This window comes from Citrus clementina, unplaced genomic scaffold (assembly GCF_000493195.1).
Source record: "Citrus clementina cultivar Clemenules unplaced genomic scaffold, Citrus_clementina_v1.0 scaffold_7, whole genome shotgun sequence".
NCBI classification, from domain to species: Eukaryota; Viridiplantae; Streptophyta; class Magnoliopsida; order Sapindales; family Rutaceae; genus Citrus; species Citrus x clementina.
In genome coordinates, this window is record NW_006262075.1 from 10,568,492 (window position 1) to 10,585,395 (window position 16,904).

Here is a 16,904-nt window from a genome sequence, read left to right on the forward strand (position 1 = left end):
ACTCTTCAATAACATCAAGCACAGAGAGGATATTCATAAACAGTGAGAGAGAGAGAGAGAAGATTACAAAAAATATTACATATGTGTTCAAGAAAACCGTAGGACTGCAGCAAATCAAAACAAATTTGGTTGTTTTTGTTTTTGTTTTTATTTCTTTTTCTATTCAGCTCAAAATAACCCAGCCGAAGCTCAATTCAGCAAAACAAAACAAAATATCCTCAGCCCTCGAATGTCCAAAAGATAAGATGAATAATGAATCAAAAAGGATGAGGCCAAAGCAGAAAGATGCAGTTTTTTTTTTCCTCCAGTACCACCTTTTTATTAACACAACCCCAAAACCACAAACTAAAACATAATTAATTAATACAAATCAAGTCCAGTGCCACTTTTTTATTAACACAACCACAAACTAAAGCATAATTAATTAATACAAATCAAGTCATAAAGTACCTAAATGCATTAGTAACAAGAAAAGTTGCAAACTTTTGATGAATTAAATAAATAACAAAGAACCAACTTTTTGCTTACCAGAAGAAATGGATCCAAGAAACCACAAACGAACCCAGCCGCGACTGAGGTGGATTTCAACCCTTTTGCTGGCCGCGACAGAGTTAGAGATGAGACTTGAGAGAGGAACGAGAGATTGAGAGATATATCAAGTCATGAGGACTGAGGACTGAGGAACGAGTCACGGCTCACGGGTGAGAGAGATTGAGAGAGGAACGGATTACGGATGAGACTTGAGAGATTGAGAGGAGAAATTACAGATTTACAGTAAAGTTTAGTTGAAGGAGAAATTTTGAGAGAGGAACGAGAGAGATTGAGAGCTAGGGTTCACTTTTGCTTCTTTTCTTTCCATTTATATTTACAGATTTGTGGATAAAATTTAATATTAAAATAAATAATATCCGGGTCCAGGTTTCAGATTTGCGGGTTCACCTGAAACCGGATCCGGACCCAGAAATATGCGGGTTGTCAAAAATTGATCCGGATTTCGGATAAAAATTACTCCGGTGCGGGTTGAACCCGGACCGGATTTTCCGGGTTCAATCCAGGTCCGATTCGGGTCCGGGTTTGGTTGCCACCCCTACTTATAACCAACTCGACCGAGGAGATTCCCCCTTAGTCAAATAAAGCATGCGTGGCTGGTGCTCTTTTAATCACCCAAACATATAGTAAAGTCTCTCTACGGTCATAATGTTAAGATTAACTATTTTTATTACTATAAAAATAGAGGTGTGATTACAAAAATTACTAGTTTAACTTATTTATTCTCAGTCTAAGCGATATAGAGGTAAATTATATACTAAATTAATCTTATAAGTGAGGGGATATGCAAAGTCATTTTAAAAGTCTAAATATTTGCATTCTCTTTAAGGTTTTTCTCTCAATGAAATTTTTTATAAATAATTATAGAATGATTTAGTAACAACTCTTAAGAACAAATTATTGTCCCAAGCAACTTTAGAATTATTTTATTCCATCTTTAACCTTTAATGCTACATAGCATATATACATTTTTAAATATACAGATAATTATTACGGGTGGCAATATGTGTTATGATTCGTTTATTCGATATGATTCGATGCGAATTAAATAGGTTTGGGTTTGAAAGAATTGGTTCGTTTAATAAATGGTTGAATTTGATTCGATTTGCTAATAAATTACTAACAAACGACATTCAACTAATGGTGAGTTAACGGAAGGATATTTTGGATTATTGTTTAAAAAGTAAGGATAAAATAGGGTATTGTATGAAACCTTAGGAATAAGAAGGGTTTTTTACTTTTTTCTTTTAAGTATGGGTTGGACAAAATTCAAATTAATTTTAGCCCCCTACATCCTTGAGGATTTGAACTCGGATAGTCAATTAAAGAAAACTTTTTGAAAACTACTCAAATCAAGGTTTGGGTGCATAATCCAAATGGCTTGATAGTACTAGACCCAGATAGAAAAAATATTGCTAGTTAGTATTTGAAACTCATTTCTAATAAATGATTCCTGTCAAAAAACCTATATGGATATTAAACACACACACAATTAATATGTCAGAAAATTAACTTCCAATAAATAAAACATACAAGTGAGACTCAAAAAGAGCATAAATCTGAATCTCAATTGCAAATGATCAAGCAAAGAACAAGCAAGTGTTATAAAATTGATGGGTGAAGCAGGACCGTAGCTAAAATAAAATTGGAAACAAATAAATAACAAGCATAAAGTGGACACCAAAAAATTATGCGGTTCGGCTTTTAGTCTACGTCCACAGGCGAAAGCAGAAGGAAAATATTTCACTAGTGATATAAGAATTACAAGTATTGTAATATTTTAACTCACTACCCAAAATCTCAATACACCAAATCTCTTACTCACTAGACTCACAAGAGCTTTATAATTTTAAGCTCTGAAAATTATTAAAGCTCTCTATTTTTCTCTCTTACAAATTGAATGCAAAAATGAGGATGGGAAGCTCTCTTTATATAGCCAAAATTTTGGCTTTTTTTTTTTTTTTTAATAACAAGTCAACACAGCACTACCAAAAATGGCAGGCCGTGTTGAATGGCATGGCACCGCCCATCTAGATGGCCGGTGCCAGCCATGACTTTAACAGCAAGCACCTACTAGAAAACACTTCATTAATTGGAAATTTACTAGAAAACACTTCACTAATTGGAAATTAAGTGGCAACATTACAAATTAACAAATGAAAATAACAAGTGACACTGCATAACAAGTATGATGAATTGAATTAATTGACATAACAAGTGACAGTACCACACAAGAGAAAGAAGACTCATGCATCCACCATAAAATCTTTCTTATTCGAAATCAATTGACACCACATGCACACTAATTAATCCAGCTGGGATTTAAAATAAGGATGAAAAGCATTTTGAGTGGCTTGATCATCCCATTGCAGCTGCTTCCACCAGCGTTCCTCTGCCTCAATGATAATCTTACGTTCCAATCTGCAGTTGCGATCAAGAGGAAGCTGCCTAAGCTTTGAGCATTCATGTACACTCATTTCTTTCAGACGAGGGAAGGGCAAGGCATTTGAGGAGATGTTCTTCAAATTGCTTAGTCCCTTTAGAATAAGATATTCAAGTCTTGCAAATGGGATGAGATTTTCCATCACCTCAGCTGGAACTTCACCCAATTTTCCAATGTTGATTATTTCTTCCATATACCGGCAGTTTTGCATCTCAAGATGCTTGAGATTAGGAGCAAGAATCAGCCATGTCACCTGCCTCAATTTGGAGTGGCTTATATAAACGTTTTGGAGACTATGAAAACCATGAATTTCTCGGATCTTTTTCACTTCCCCTACGCAGTCAATCATAAAGTCTTCCAAATCATTACATTCCACCAAATGAAGTGTTTGGAGATGCCTTAAACTTGCTAAAGAAAAAATAGTGAGTGGCTCTAAACGGCAACCTCTGAGACATAGAGACGGAATACTGATGCTCTGAAGCCTGGAAGAGCTCAACAATCTTTGAAGAGCATGGTTACTATGCAAGGTGATGGTCAACACGTTTAAATGTTCCAAATCGAGCAATTCCTCCACCAGACTGTCGAGAATTGAACCACATTCAAACATTCTCAATACTCGTAACATCTTTAGATTTGAGATCACTTGTGGTGAAATTCTAGACAGTCGAAATGTATACTCCAAGTTCAAACATTTAAGATTTACCAGGTACTTCAACTCCATTGGCAATCTTTCTAGTATACTATTTGACAGGTCAAGATACTGCAGTGAAGCTAAGTTTGAAATCTCAAATGGTAAATCGCTATGTGAAAGCTTTAAAACTCTAAGAGCGGCCATGGATTTGAAGAAATGATAATTGACCTTGTCATTTTCAAAATAGTTTGAATTGAGAAACAGAGTAAGGAGACGAGGAGAATTTGGAGACACTGTAAGTCTCTTAATTTTATTATCCATCAGCGACATCCTTGTAACATCCTTCCACATTCCGACACTCGGTGCTTCAGTTAATCCTGCACCTGTAAGAACCAAAAACTTTTCCTTCTCGTTGTCCATTGTAGATGCAATCCACAGAGCCATGTCACGGACCACATCATGCATTTTTACACAATCATCTTTCTCCTCCTCCAACAAACACGCATGAAGAAGATTACGAATAAGAGAGTATCCTTGATTTCGTGCTTCAATTCCATCAAGATCATCTAAAAACCCCTCACATATCCAGCAATCTATCAAGTCCTCAATGGAAATTCTATAATCTTCTGGAAATAATGTACAATACAGGAGACAAAATCTAGTTGCATCGCTGGGTAAAAAATCGAAACTAAATTTCAAGCGCGAAAATACCCTTTTCTCCATACCTGCAAATTTAGAGGCTGAACTCCTTAGGACCTCAATTGCATGTTCCCACTCTCGAGGAGTCTTCCTGGAAGCCATGGCTCGACCCACAGTAATTAGAGCAAGTGGCAAACCACCACAGTCTTTGGCTAAAGTTTCAGCGAGTTCAGGAATGTCAGGATGACTATCAAGGGTGTCTGCTCCAACTTTCTGCTCAAATAATTTCCATGCATCATCGTATCTCAGGCACTCAACTTTGAAGGATCTGTGAGCTTCCATTTGGCCACACACCCCAAACTCACGAGTCGTGAAAACCACCTTATTAGATACACTTGTACGGCTTGGAATAGGTAAACCCACTTGATCTAAATCAACAAGCTCCCATATGTCGTCCAATAATAACACAAACTTTTTCTTGCTCAAGATTTTGAATATTTCCTGAGCTTTCTCTTGCATACTTTTGTTCTTCCAAGATTCGTTAAACAAACCAATCTTTTTGGCAATACTTTCTTGAATCTTTTCAAGCTGCAAGTCCCTGGACACCACAACCCAAATGACAAAATCAAAATGGTTTGGCGTGTCGAAGAACCTGTTGTTGATTTGGGTCAACAGAGTAGTTTTACCCACCCCTCCCATGCCGTACAAGCCAACAATTCCCGCATGCTCTTCCATGAGGCATCTCCAAACTCTGTCAAATGTTAATTGCAGGCCTACTACTGTCGGCGGAAGAGGTCTTTCATCAACTGGATTCTCTGGTACCGGTTGAGCCACGTCTTTGAAATCTCCTTCTTGCCTTAAACTCCTCACTTCTCGCAATGTCCTGAACACCTTCTTCCCCAGCTTGTAGGTTGACTTACTGCACCTGGATTCTGGGTACTCTTCTTCCTTCAATTTTTCGACTTTAGATCCCACTTCTTGCACCCTCGAAATCCAGCCATGCACTTGTTCCAGCGGCTTCATCTGTTGTTGTTCAGCAACGATAATTCTAATCTTGACATCATTTCTTACTTCAGTCAACCTTCGCACTTCTTCCTTCAGGGCACGAATATTATCTTGTAGATTACACACATACCCTGCTTTTCTGACAGTGCAATCGAGGCAACGTGAAATAGTGTCATCACATGTGAATGAGGGTGAGCAAACGTTTCCCATGGTGATTAATTGCAGCAAGGGGAAAAAAACAATGAGCGATTGTTATGATGGAGAAAAGGTTTTATTTGCTTCTGGCCTGAAGATGAAAATTAGATCAAGAAATATGGTTATGACACTGCAAGTCTGCAACGCTATTTATTAAGTGGGTGAGATTTTAAAAATTCGTGCAATTTGTTAGCTTTTGGCTGATAGTGATGAAAAGGAAGGGAAAATGACAAAAAAATTACATCTCATAAGCCCTAGAATTGTTTATTGGTAGTGTCCCTATTTCCTTTTATTTTCTCATATATTATATTTGTTTGAATAAAAATTAGATTTGATTACTAAGTCCATACTTTGGGATGGCGATGAGGTGTGGGAGGGGTCGGCACTAGGCAGGCCTATCCCATTCCTTACCTCATTAAAAATTAAACTTTTATTTTCTAATAAATTTAATAAGGATGGAAAAAAAAATTTTATGTGGAGAATAATTTTTCTTTTATAATAGTTATAGATACTTGATTTTAGTAAATTAAAAATTAAAGACTTAAATAAAATCATCACCATATTATAAAGTATTTAAATTATCTTAAAAAATCTCTAAAAATTTGAAATAATATCTTGAAATGATATCAAAATTAAAAAATATTTAAAGCGAGCAGTACCTTAAATGAGAAAAGAAAATATAATAATATTTTAGAGTTGAATAAGAATTATATTATTAGATTTTCTTTTATTTATAGTCTATTTATATTGAGTAAAAATAAAAAGAAACTTATTAACCATATTGTAATTAATAAAATAAAAATTATTAAATATGAATTAAAAAATATTTATATATAATCGGGATTGGGGTGGGGCGTACAAAACCAAACCCCATCCTTTTAAGAATTTGAGAATTTTTTTTTTCCACATTCTCCATTATTCCTAAAAATTATTTAAAATTCATCCTACTTGAGGTGGGGTCCCAAATCCATGGAGAATTTTATCATCCCTTTCTATGCTGTCAAATTGAATTACAAACTGTTGATCGATGGAATTAGAATATTTTTTTGGTTCAATGGTGGCCGGCCAGAACGAAAAAAATTACAAACTTGAGGAGCTAAAATGAATAATATGTAAATTAAGACGGCCAAATCAGAATATTTACAAATAACCCTTATGTTTCTCGAATTAAAACCACTCATTTTTGTCTTTTGTGATGTCAAATTACATTTAATCCTTTATCTTCCTTTTTATTTATAGTTTATTTATAACATTATGTGTTTTGGCAAGTGACTTTTTAAAATGTAATTTTATTTTATTTAATATTTTTTTTTATTTTTTTATTTATAAGTTTATGTGCTTTGGCTAGTGATCTGTTAAAATATAATTTTATTTCATTTAATAGTATTTCACTTTCTAAAAGAATAAATATAACAATAAGCCTATGACTAGATAATATTAAATAATATTTTTAATAAAATAAAAATATTAAAAATTTATTCTTTTAAATTAAATAAAAAACATTAAAAAATAATATTTATTTTTTAAGACTCACAGTTGCTTATTCTATTTTATTTAATATTATTTAATTTTGAAAAATAAATATAATAATCAGCTATGAGTAAATGATATAAAATAAAATAAAATAAATATTATTTATTAATTTTTTGAGACTCATTACTGGTTATTTAATTTTATTTAAAATTATTCAGTTTCATGAAAGAATAAATATAATAATAAGTCTTGACTATATAATGTTAAATAAAATCAAATAAATAATATTAAAAATACTTATTTTTAATAAAATAAATAATATTAAAAATTTATCATTTTAAATAAAATAAATAATATTAATTAAAGATTATATTTTCAAGACTCAAAACTAATTATTTATTTTATTTAATATTATTTAGTTTTTTAAAAAATTAAATATAATAATAAGTCTATAACTAAATAACATTAAATAAAACAAAAAATGCTATAAATAATATTAAATAAAATAAAAATAATTAATATTAAAAATTATATATATTTTTTAATGCTTGCTACTGATTATCTTATTTTATTTAAAAAAATTTTAGTTTTTTGAAAGATTAAATACAACAATAAGCCTATAAATAAATAATATTAAATGAAATGAGAATAAATTATATTAATTAATATTTTTTAATAAATAAATGATATTAAAAATTAATTTTTAAATAAAATATATAATATTAAAATAAAATTTATTTTTTAAGACTCACTACTAATTAAACAACATAAAATTTTAAACAATTTGGATGTATGTGCTAAAAGTTTTAATTCTTCAACTCTTTTTTGTTTTTTATAAATAGCAGGGAGCATAATGTTAATATTTAAATAAATGAATCTCTACCCTTAGATCTTCATTTTTATTGAATGGAATGACCAATAATTAAAATCACAAAAAATCAAAATCAAGTGGTACCTTATAACTGTTGCAAGGTAGTTGAACCCCATATAGAGTAACCGAAGTTATTTTTATTTTAAAATATTTGAAAGTAAATTTATTCTGCTTTATTTGAAAGTAAATTTATTCTGCTTTAAACCTAAATATCCTAATTCCACATGCACATCATTGCAAAACCGATCTTAAGAAGTTCCCGCAAGAATTTACGTTAACTTGTTCATTCAATGCGTCGTCACATTCAATGTGTCACACACAATTTCAAATAAAAATTAAGGACGCTGTTGTTTGTTGACTCGTGTAAAAAAAGAAATTAATTAATTAACTAAAACAATTGAAGGGTCATCATTAACCCAAGAAGAAATTAAGAGTTACGCTTTCCATAAGTTAATCCTCTAATTTTCTTTTGAAATTGCTATTTTATTAAGTAGGTGAGGAATTTAATATTTCGCACAATTTGATTAGTAGTCATAAAGTCCAGGGGCCGGCGATTTCAACTGCCAACAAGTCTTCGGAGAAATGTTAGCTTTTGGCTGATAGAAAAGAAAAGGAATTGCTCGTTTGTGGCGTCCCCATTTCATTTTATTTTCTCATATAAGTCCATGTTGTCAAATTGAAATACGAACTGTTAATCGGTGGAACTAGCAGATGTTTCGTTGAATGGCGGCCGGCCAGAATGAAAAAGTTACAAGCATAAGGGGCTAAAATGAATAATATGTTAATTAAGATGGCCAAATCAAAAAATTTTGAAATAGGTAGGCTAAATTTACCTTCACTAAGCATATGTGTTGACTCAAACTCTCAACTACCTCAATAATGAAATACGGAGGAGGTGCTCAGTATTTGACTAATTAATTAGTGGATTGTAACTCCGTATAAGGTTAATTAATAACAAGTGCCATGACTAAAAGCAAGTTGGCACTACCAACAAAGTGTTGGCTCCACTGGCAATGGAGTCCCCTTAAGTGGCTTGACTGGGTTTGCTCCCCAGTTCGAGTCGCAGGGAAGTCGCCTTTGTTGGGAGAATCTGTGCCTCCCGGTTCGAGCGGGGACTTCTAGTCTGGGTTGTGGTACGGGCTTAAAGGTGCCTCCCACAGTTGGGGCCCTCCCCAGGATACCTCGTGGATAAGACCAAAAAAAAAAAAAAAAAAGCAAGTTGGCACTTGTTATTAATCCTTTCCTCTTAAAAGATAACGATTCCTTAATCTTTCCCTTTGTGAAACCACAAAAGGAGTTGTGTTTAATTTAATCTTATATGAAACTAGAAAATAGAACCGCGCTTCACGTGGCTTTGAAAAAAAAAATTAGTATTTTTTTTTCTTACTTTACACTTGATGAAACTGATAAAAAAATATGAATTAATTTTTTTTTAATATGAGGCAGCCTTATAAAAAATTAAAAAAGCTATTAGCCAGCAATACAAATAAAAAAGCAATGCAAGATAAAGAATAAAATGAGAGAATATATTATAGAGTGATTTTATTCATTCCAATTGTGTGTGTACAAAACAAAAAGATGAGCTCTCATTTTATAGTTACATAATCACTTCATGAAATTAATGAAAAATTATGGATTATAATTCCTTGTGAGATAGTGGGAGTTATAGGGAAGGTAAATGTTGCTCATGGGAGATAGTGGGGAGACTAAGAGATATATGTTATGAACATCTACATTTATTTTAATAAATTCATAACACTCCCCCTTGAATGTTCATTATAAAGAATATGCCTCATTAAAATCTTTACATAATTGTTATTGTGTAATAACAATCAAATTAATTATGAGAAGATGAAAAGTCAAATTTAAAAGAAAATTTTTATATTTATTAGATAATAGAGAATATACAAAGATGAAAAATGGTGATGCCACATCACCTCTTCAAGTCTCAGCTTTATATATATATATATAGATAGATGGGGACACAACTAATGAACCAGTTGGTATAAACAATTCTATGGCACCTATCTTATAATAAAATTTCCCCATCTTTTAATTTTCTATTTTCTTTCTTTCTTTCTTTCTTTCTTATCATCCATGGGTTGACAAGCAATGATACATTTAAAATATCAACAACAAAAAAATGCAAGGAAATCATGGAATAGGTCAACCAATCAAAGTTGAGTTTAAGTACATATGTTGTTGATGCGAGATTCTGGTTACGCTCTTCCTACGATCAGGATATCTGCTCGATCAACCTCACCTCGATCAAGATCTCTCCTCGTATGCTTTCTTCTCCCAGTATTCCTGCGTCCACAGAAACAAGTCAGAGCACTCCGGTTGTTTTCCCGGCGTAAACCCTCCGACGCTCAAGTCAGATATGAAGGCTCTGGGAACGCTTGCCACAGATCTTATGACTTTTTGGTAGTTTTCTCTTCTTTAGAATTTCCTTAATCTCTGTTATAATCTCAAAATTACTAACCCTTTTACCTTCGTTGGCTACCTTTTTATAGGCTTCTGAGCTCGGGTCTCCCCTCCATTCGTGCTCGTTATCCTCCTACCTCTCGAACGTGGACTCCCCATTTCCGTAGTTGTGGGTGGCTGCGTGGCCATCGTGCCTAGATTCTCGGATTGGAGAGCATGCCTCGCCAACCGTCATTGACCGGGTCTCCTCGAATCAACACTTAGCAGGAATACAGCAGAAATGGCTTTATGCTTCTTACAGGAAATTGGCCTCGCGGATGACGTGCTCGTGGATGAGCAGGATATTCCTGCTCCCGCTCCCCCGGATACCAGGCTCTTACGGGACACACCGGTTCGCAGAACTCTGCCATCAGATATCTGCTCATTATGCCTGGTCTCGTCGACGTATTTCTCCCAAACAGATGTATCAAAGACTTTCTCATTAACAGTTGTACATAATAATAACAATTAAATTCTTCAACCTTATTCTCATCAATTAAGTGCATTCTTGTCTCCAAACAAAAGCAAATTAAACCATTCCTCTTTGTCGTGATCAGAATGGGAAACGTTTGCTCACCCTCATTCTCATGTGATGGCACTATTTCTCAATGCCTGGATTGCTCTGTTAGACAAGCAGGGTATATATGTTATCTCAGGGATAATCTTAAAGACCTGCGAAGAGAATCACAAAAGTTAATAGAAGAAAGGAATGACGTGCGGATAAGGGTTATCGTTGCTGAACAACAACAAATGAAACGGCTTGAACGGGTGCAAGGGTGGTTTTCAAGGGTGCAAGACGTGTTATATGAAGTTGATCGACTGACGTTAGAAAGCAATCGCGAAGATGCGAAATTATGTCTTGGAGGCTTGTGTACCAAGATCTGCAAGTCAAACTACAAGTTCGGGAGAAAGGTGTTCAGGACATTGCGAGAAGTGCAGAGTTTAAGCCTTGAAGGAGATTTCAAAGAGGTGGCTCAACCAGCGCCAGTCAATCCAGTTGATGAAAGACCTCTTCCGACATCAGTTGTGGGGTTGCAATCAACATTTGAAAGAGTTTGGAGTTGCGTCATGGAAGATACGATTGGAATTGTTGGCCTGTATGGCATGGGAGGGGTGGGTAAAACTACCCTGTTGACTCAAATCAATAACAAATTCCTTGTCAGTCCAAATCATTTTGATTTTGTTATTTGGGTAGTGGTGTCTAAGGACTTGCAGCTTGAAAAGATTCAAGAATGTGTTGCCGAAAAGATTGGTTTATTTAACGAGTCATGGAGTAGTAAAAATGTTCAGGAGAAAGCTCAAGAAATATTCAAGATCTTGAGCGATAAGAAGTTTATGTTATTATTGGATGACATATGGGAGCCGGTTGATTTAGCTCAAGTGGGTTTACCTATTCCAAGCCCCAGAAGTACTTCTAGCAAAGTAGTTTTCACATCTCGTGATTTTGAGGTTTGTGGTCAAATGGAAGCTCACAGATCCTTCAAAGTGGAGTGCTTGGCATATGAGGATGCCTGGGAATTGTTTGAGGAAAAAGTAGGAAGAGAAATTCTTGTTAGTCATCCTGACACTCCTGAGCTAGCTGAAATTGTAGCCAAAGAATGTGGCGGTTTGCCACTTGCTTTAATTACTGTCGGTCGAGCCATGGCATCCAAGAAGACACCCCAAGAGTGGGAACATGCAATTGAGGTGTTAAGGAGTTCAAGCTCTAAATTTTTGGGATTGGAGAGATGGGTATATTCCCGTTTAAAGTTCAGTTATGACTTCTTACCTACTGACACCATTAGATTCTGTGTTTTCTATTGTTGTTTATTTCCTGAGGATTCTAAAATTTCCATAGAAGACTTGATAGATTGTTGGATATGCGAGGGACTTTTAGATGAATATGATGGATTTGGTGCACGAAATCAAGGTTAGTCCATCGTTGGTACGCTTCTTTATGCATGTCTATTGGAAGAAAGAAGACAATTTTGTACAGAGGCATTATGTGATCCGTGACATGACATTGTGGATTGCATCAACAATTGACAAGGAGAAAGAAAAATTTCTGGTTCTTGCAGGGGGCAGGATTAACAGGAGCACCAAGAATTGGAATGTGGAAAGAGATTACTAGGATGTCATTAATGCAAAATGCAATTCAAAATCTAACAGAGACTCCAACATGTCCTCATCTCCGAGCTTTGTTTCTTCATTCAAATCACTTAGGTACGGTCAGCAATAATTTCTTTCATTCCATGGCTTCCCTTAGAGTTTTAATATTCTTATATAATGGATCTCCAGAAAATTTACCATTAGGGATTTTGAACTTGGTTTCACTGCAACATCTTGATCTATCATGGACTGGTATAACAAGATTGCCAATAGAGTTGAAGTACCTGGTTAATCTTAAATGTTTGAACTTAGAATATACATTTCGTCTGTCTAGAATTCCGCAACTAGTGATATCTGATCTAAAGATGTTACGAGCATTAAGAATGTTTGAATGTGGTTTCAAAGTTGAACAAGAAGCAGATAGCATTTTGTTTGGAGATAGTGAAGTTTTGGTAGAGGAATTGCTTGCTTTGAAACATTTAAATCTGCTGACCATCACTTTGCAAATTTTCGGTGCCCTTCAAAGATTGCTGAACTATTGTAATAGCTCACGAAGCATTAATACTCAATCTCTATGTCTTAGACACTTGAACAATTCAAACTTGCTCAGTGCTTTTTCTTTTGCAAGTCTAAGGCATCTCTGGACACTTCATTTGTACTTCAATGACTTCGAAGAGTTAAATATTGATGCAGGGGAAGTGAAAAGAATCCGAGAAACCCGTGGTTTTCATAGTCTCCAAAAAGTTTATATAAACTACTCAAAATTCAGGCACGCAACATGGCTTGTACTTGCTCCGAGAGCAAAGGTCATTCGCATTTCTAACTGCCAGCGTTTGCAAGAAATCATCAGTATGGAAAAATTGGGTGAAATTTCAGCTGAGGTGATGGACAATCTAATCCTATTTGGAAGACTTGAATATCTTATCCTGGAGGGATTACAAAATTTGAAGAGCATCCACTCAAGCTACTTGCCCTTCCCTCGTCTTAAAGAAATCTGTGTATGGAAATGTGCAGAGCTTAAAAAGCTTCCTCTTGATTGTAACCAGGGATTGGAGCAGAAGATTATTATGAAGGGACAAGATCGTTGGTGGAATGAGCTCCAATGGGATGATCAAGCCACTCAAACGCTTCTCTTGCCTGTTTCCAATCCTTGTATTAGTGTGTGCCAAGTGAGTTCGAATTAGGTTCCTGGTGGATGAGTCTATACAAATCAATTAAAACTCGTTATTTATATGTATTGTCACTTGTTAAATTCATTTCAAACTTGTCGTGTAGTGCCACTTGCTATTTTCATTTTCTTGTAGTGTTGCCATTTTCCAATTAACAAATTGTTTCTGGTGTGTATATTGGTTAATTTTCTGCGGCATATCTGCACATCATTATATATTGTTGACGCAAGATCTGATCGTCAGTTAGTAGTTTGATATCAAACTCCTGCGCCAACATTAAATTTGTTTGATGGAGAAGTGGCTTGCAAATCAATAAGGATACCTACGACCACTAACAAATAACCAACGGATACCTGAAATCACAAGGAACAGTATGAGGTGGTTGAAGCAGAAATCTAGTCATGTTCGATAAAACGATTAAGTTGTCACATCAACACTTAAATTTGTTTTAATGAGCAACGATGTTGCTTGCAATCACTTGTACGAGCAGATTCTAAAGATTACCTTCACTCCTGGACTGCTTACACCCAGCAATTACAAAGAAGAGTTAGGGTGTGCCGGATGTTTTTCCGGCGAAAATCATCCGATGCTTAAGTTGAAGACTTGCCTGTGTTAGTTATTGCTGGTGCTGAAGATGCTCTGGTGTCCCTCAAATCTTCTCAGGTTATGGCTTCAAAACTTGTAAATTCTGTGAGTGTCTCTCATCTTATCTCTTCTTATTACATCATAAAAATTCTTGTCTTGTTTCTGATGAAACTGTCTTACATAGTTGTCCTATTGAAACAATTAAGCTCACCTAAATGGTGAACACTTGTGGTTGCCGGAGAATAAAAATGGTCGAAAAGCTTTGATTTACGCAAACTTTAAGCAACAGGCTGTTTGTTTCATGATAAATTGACACTGGCCATCTAATCCTATGTTGCTTTTATTATTGCCATGCAGAGGCTGGTTGCTATATCAGGATGTGGCCATCTTCCACACGAGGAGTGCCCGAAGGCATTAGTTGCTGCTATCACACCCTTCATAAGCAGACTCTTATTTACGGTGGACTTGCAAAACCAGTGGGTTACTGATATAACTTATTAATAGGAATTTGTATCTGTTGCAGGGGCTCCTTTTTTTCTTTTTTTTTTTTCCATTCTTTTCTCTCTTCTCTTTCTTTCTTTATTTATTTATTTCTTTCTTTAAATATTCAAGCAATTTAACCCAATAGAGAGAAATATCGTCTCTCGTACTGAGTATTTTTTATGGGTTAGTTTGGAGCCGTTACCTAACCCTAATTCTCTAGGGGTTATAGAGCTCTTTTACTTGTATTTTTATCCTTTTTTTTTTTTTTTGGCAGAGTTGTGTTTGTCGAGCATGTTATTTCCACTTAAAGTGAGTGGGAATTGGGAAATAGCATGCATTTGAGCATTTCTTGTAATGATGTGCAGCTATATATACCATTGGAAACCAATATACACCAAGCTGAAGTCATACCAAATTCTTCAAATTGTTAACTGATCTTTTATATCACATCTTGCTCTTCTTTCACTGAACCAAAATTTCTCATATTTACTAAATAGGGGCATAAAAAATGTTAATTCTCTTTCAAAATTATATTTAAAGTCATTAATATAGCACTTCAATAACATTTAATAAGTACTTTCGAAATTTCCATGAAGCATTAAAGTCTCATATGCCTATATTGGCTCAAGAAAATTCTACATGTGGACTATTTTTGCAGCAAAACTGGATATATAACATGTGGAGAAAAAGAAAAAGAAAAAAAAAGTTATGCCATCTAAATCGAAATTGCAAACAAGCAAAGAATCACAGACTGAAAAAAGAAAATGGCAAGAACAATTCGACTAACACACCAGCAGAGGAGATGCATCCACTGGACAACTTAAAAGGGTTTGAAACAGGGAAGAAAAGCGTTTTGAGTGGCTTCATCATCCCATTGCAGCTCATTCCACCAGCGTCTTTGTCCCTTGATTACAATTTTACGTTCCAATCCTCTGTTGCAGTCAAGTGGCAGCTTCTTAAGCAACGGGCATCTGTCTACACTCATTTCTTTCAGATAAGGGAAAGGCAAGGCCTTCGAGTGGACGGTCTTCAAATTTTTTAATTCCTCCAGGATAAGACGTTCAAGTCTTGCAAATGGGATTAGATTTTCCATCACCTCAGCTGGAACTTCGCCCAATTTTTCACTGTTGATTATTTCTTTCATATCCTGGCAATTATCTATCTCAACACGTTTGAGATTGGGAGCAAGAAAGAGCCACGTCGCGTGCCTAAATTTGGAGCGGCTTATATAAACATTTTTGAGACTATGAAAACCAGAAATTTCTAGGACTCTTTTCACTTCCCCTCCGTTGTCAATCTTTATTTCATCCAAATCATTGTAAGTCAACTGAAGTGTTTGGAGATGCCTTAAACTTGCTAGAGAAAAAACACCGAGCGACTTTGAGTTGTTGAAGTGGCTAAGGCATAGAGATGGAGTACTAACGTATTGTGGCATACAGGAACCCAACAATCTTTGAAAAGCATGAAAATTATTCAAGGTGATGGTGAACACACTTAAATGTTCCAAACCCAGCAATTCCTCAACCAAAACTCTGCAATCTCCAAACAGAATGCTGTCTCTTGCTTGTGGAAGAGCTGCACATTCATACATTCTCAATGTTTCTAATATTTTTAGATTTGATATCACTTTTGGTGGAATTCTAGAGATTCCATATGTGTACTCCAAGTTCAAACATTTAAGATTAACTAGGCACTTAAACTCTATCGGCAAGCTTTCTATTCTAGAATGTGATAGATCGAGATGTTGCAGGGAAACAACTTTTGAAATCTCAAATAGTAAAGGATTACTATATGACCACTTTAAAACTCTAAGAGAAGCCATAGATTGAAAGAAATCACTATTGACCCTATGAAAAATATTAGAACTAAGAAATAAAGTCCGGAGACGAGGACATACTGGAGACTCTACTAGATTCTCAATATGATTTGTCATGAGTGACATCCTTGTGACCCCTTTCCACATTCTAATTCTCGGTGCTTCAATTAATCCGACACCTGCAAGAACCAAAAACTTTTCCCTCTCCTCAGTCGTGGATGCAATCCATAAAGCCATGTCGCGGATCACATCATGCATTTTTACGAAATTATCTTCTTCCTCTTCCAGCAAACATGCATGAAGAAGAGTGCGGACAAGAGAGTATCCTTGATTTCGCACTCCAATTCCATTAGATTCATCCAAGAACTCCTCACATATCCAACAATCTATCAAGTCCTCTATGGAAATTCTATAATCTTCTGGAAATAAACTACAGTATAGGAGACAAAATCTAGCCGCATCGCTGGGCAAAAAATCATAACTGAATTTTAAAC

General features: G+C 35.0%; 2 protein-coding genes and 1 pseudogene across 2 annotated transcripts in view; 1 reads left to right on the forward strand and 2 right to left on the reverse strand.

The window, feature by feature from the left end:
- Positions 1-2,547: 2,547 nt before the first annotated feature.
- LOC18037455 (disease resistance protein SUMM2) lies at positions 2,548-5,666 on the reverse strand. Its single transcript, XM_006427097.2, has one exon. The coding sequence runs from the start codon at positions 5,475-5,477 to the stop codon at positions 2,856-2,858; it is 2,622 nt and encodes an 873-aa protein (XP_006427160.1). The 5' UTR covers positions 5,478-5,666; the 3' UTR covers positions 2,548-2,855.
- A 5,161-nt stretch (positions 5,667-10,827) lies between these two features.
- Positions 10,828-13,541, forward strand: LOC18037456 (annotated as a pseudogene).
- A 1,684-nt stretch (positions 13,542-15,225) lies between these two features.
- LOC18035750 (probable disease resistance protein At5g63020) overlaps positions 15,226-16,904 on the reverse strand; it is a 4,302-nt gene continuing 2,623 nt past the window's right edge. The window contains exon 2 of the mRNA XM_006427100.2: positions 15,226-16,891. Coding sequence (XP_006427163.2) covers positions 15,415-16,891 — 1,477 coding nt within the window. The 3' untranslated portion in view covers positions 15,226-15,414. The remainder of the gene's footprint in view (positions 16,892-16,904) is intronic.

Coding starts and splice junctions, on each gene's coding strand:
- LOC18037455 (XM_006427097.2), bottom strand. CDS start 5,477: ATGGGAAACGTTTGCTCACCCTCATTCACATGTGATGACACTATTTCA.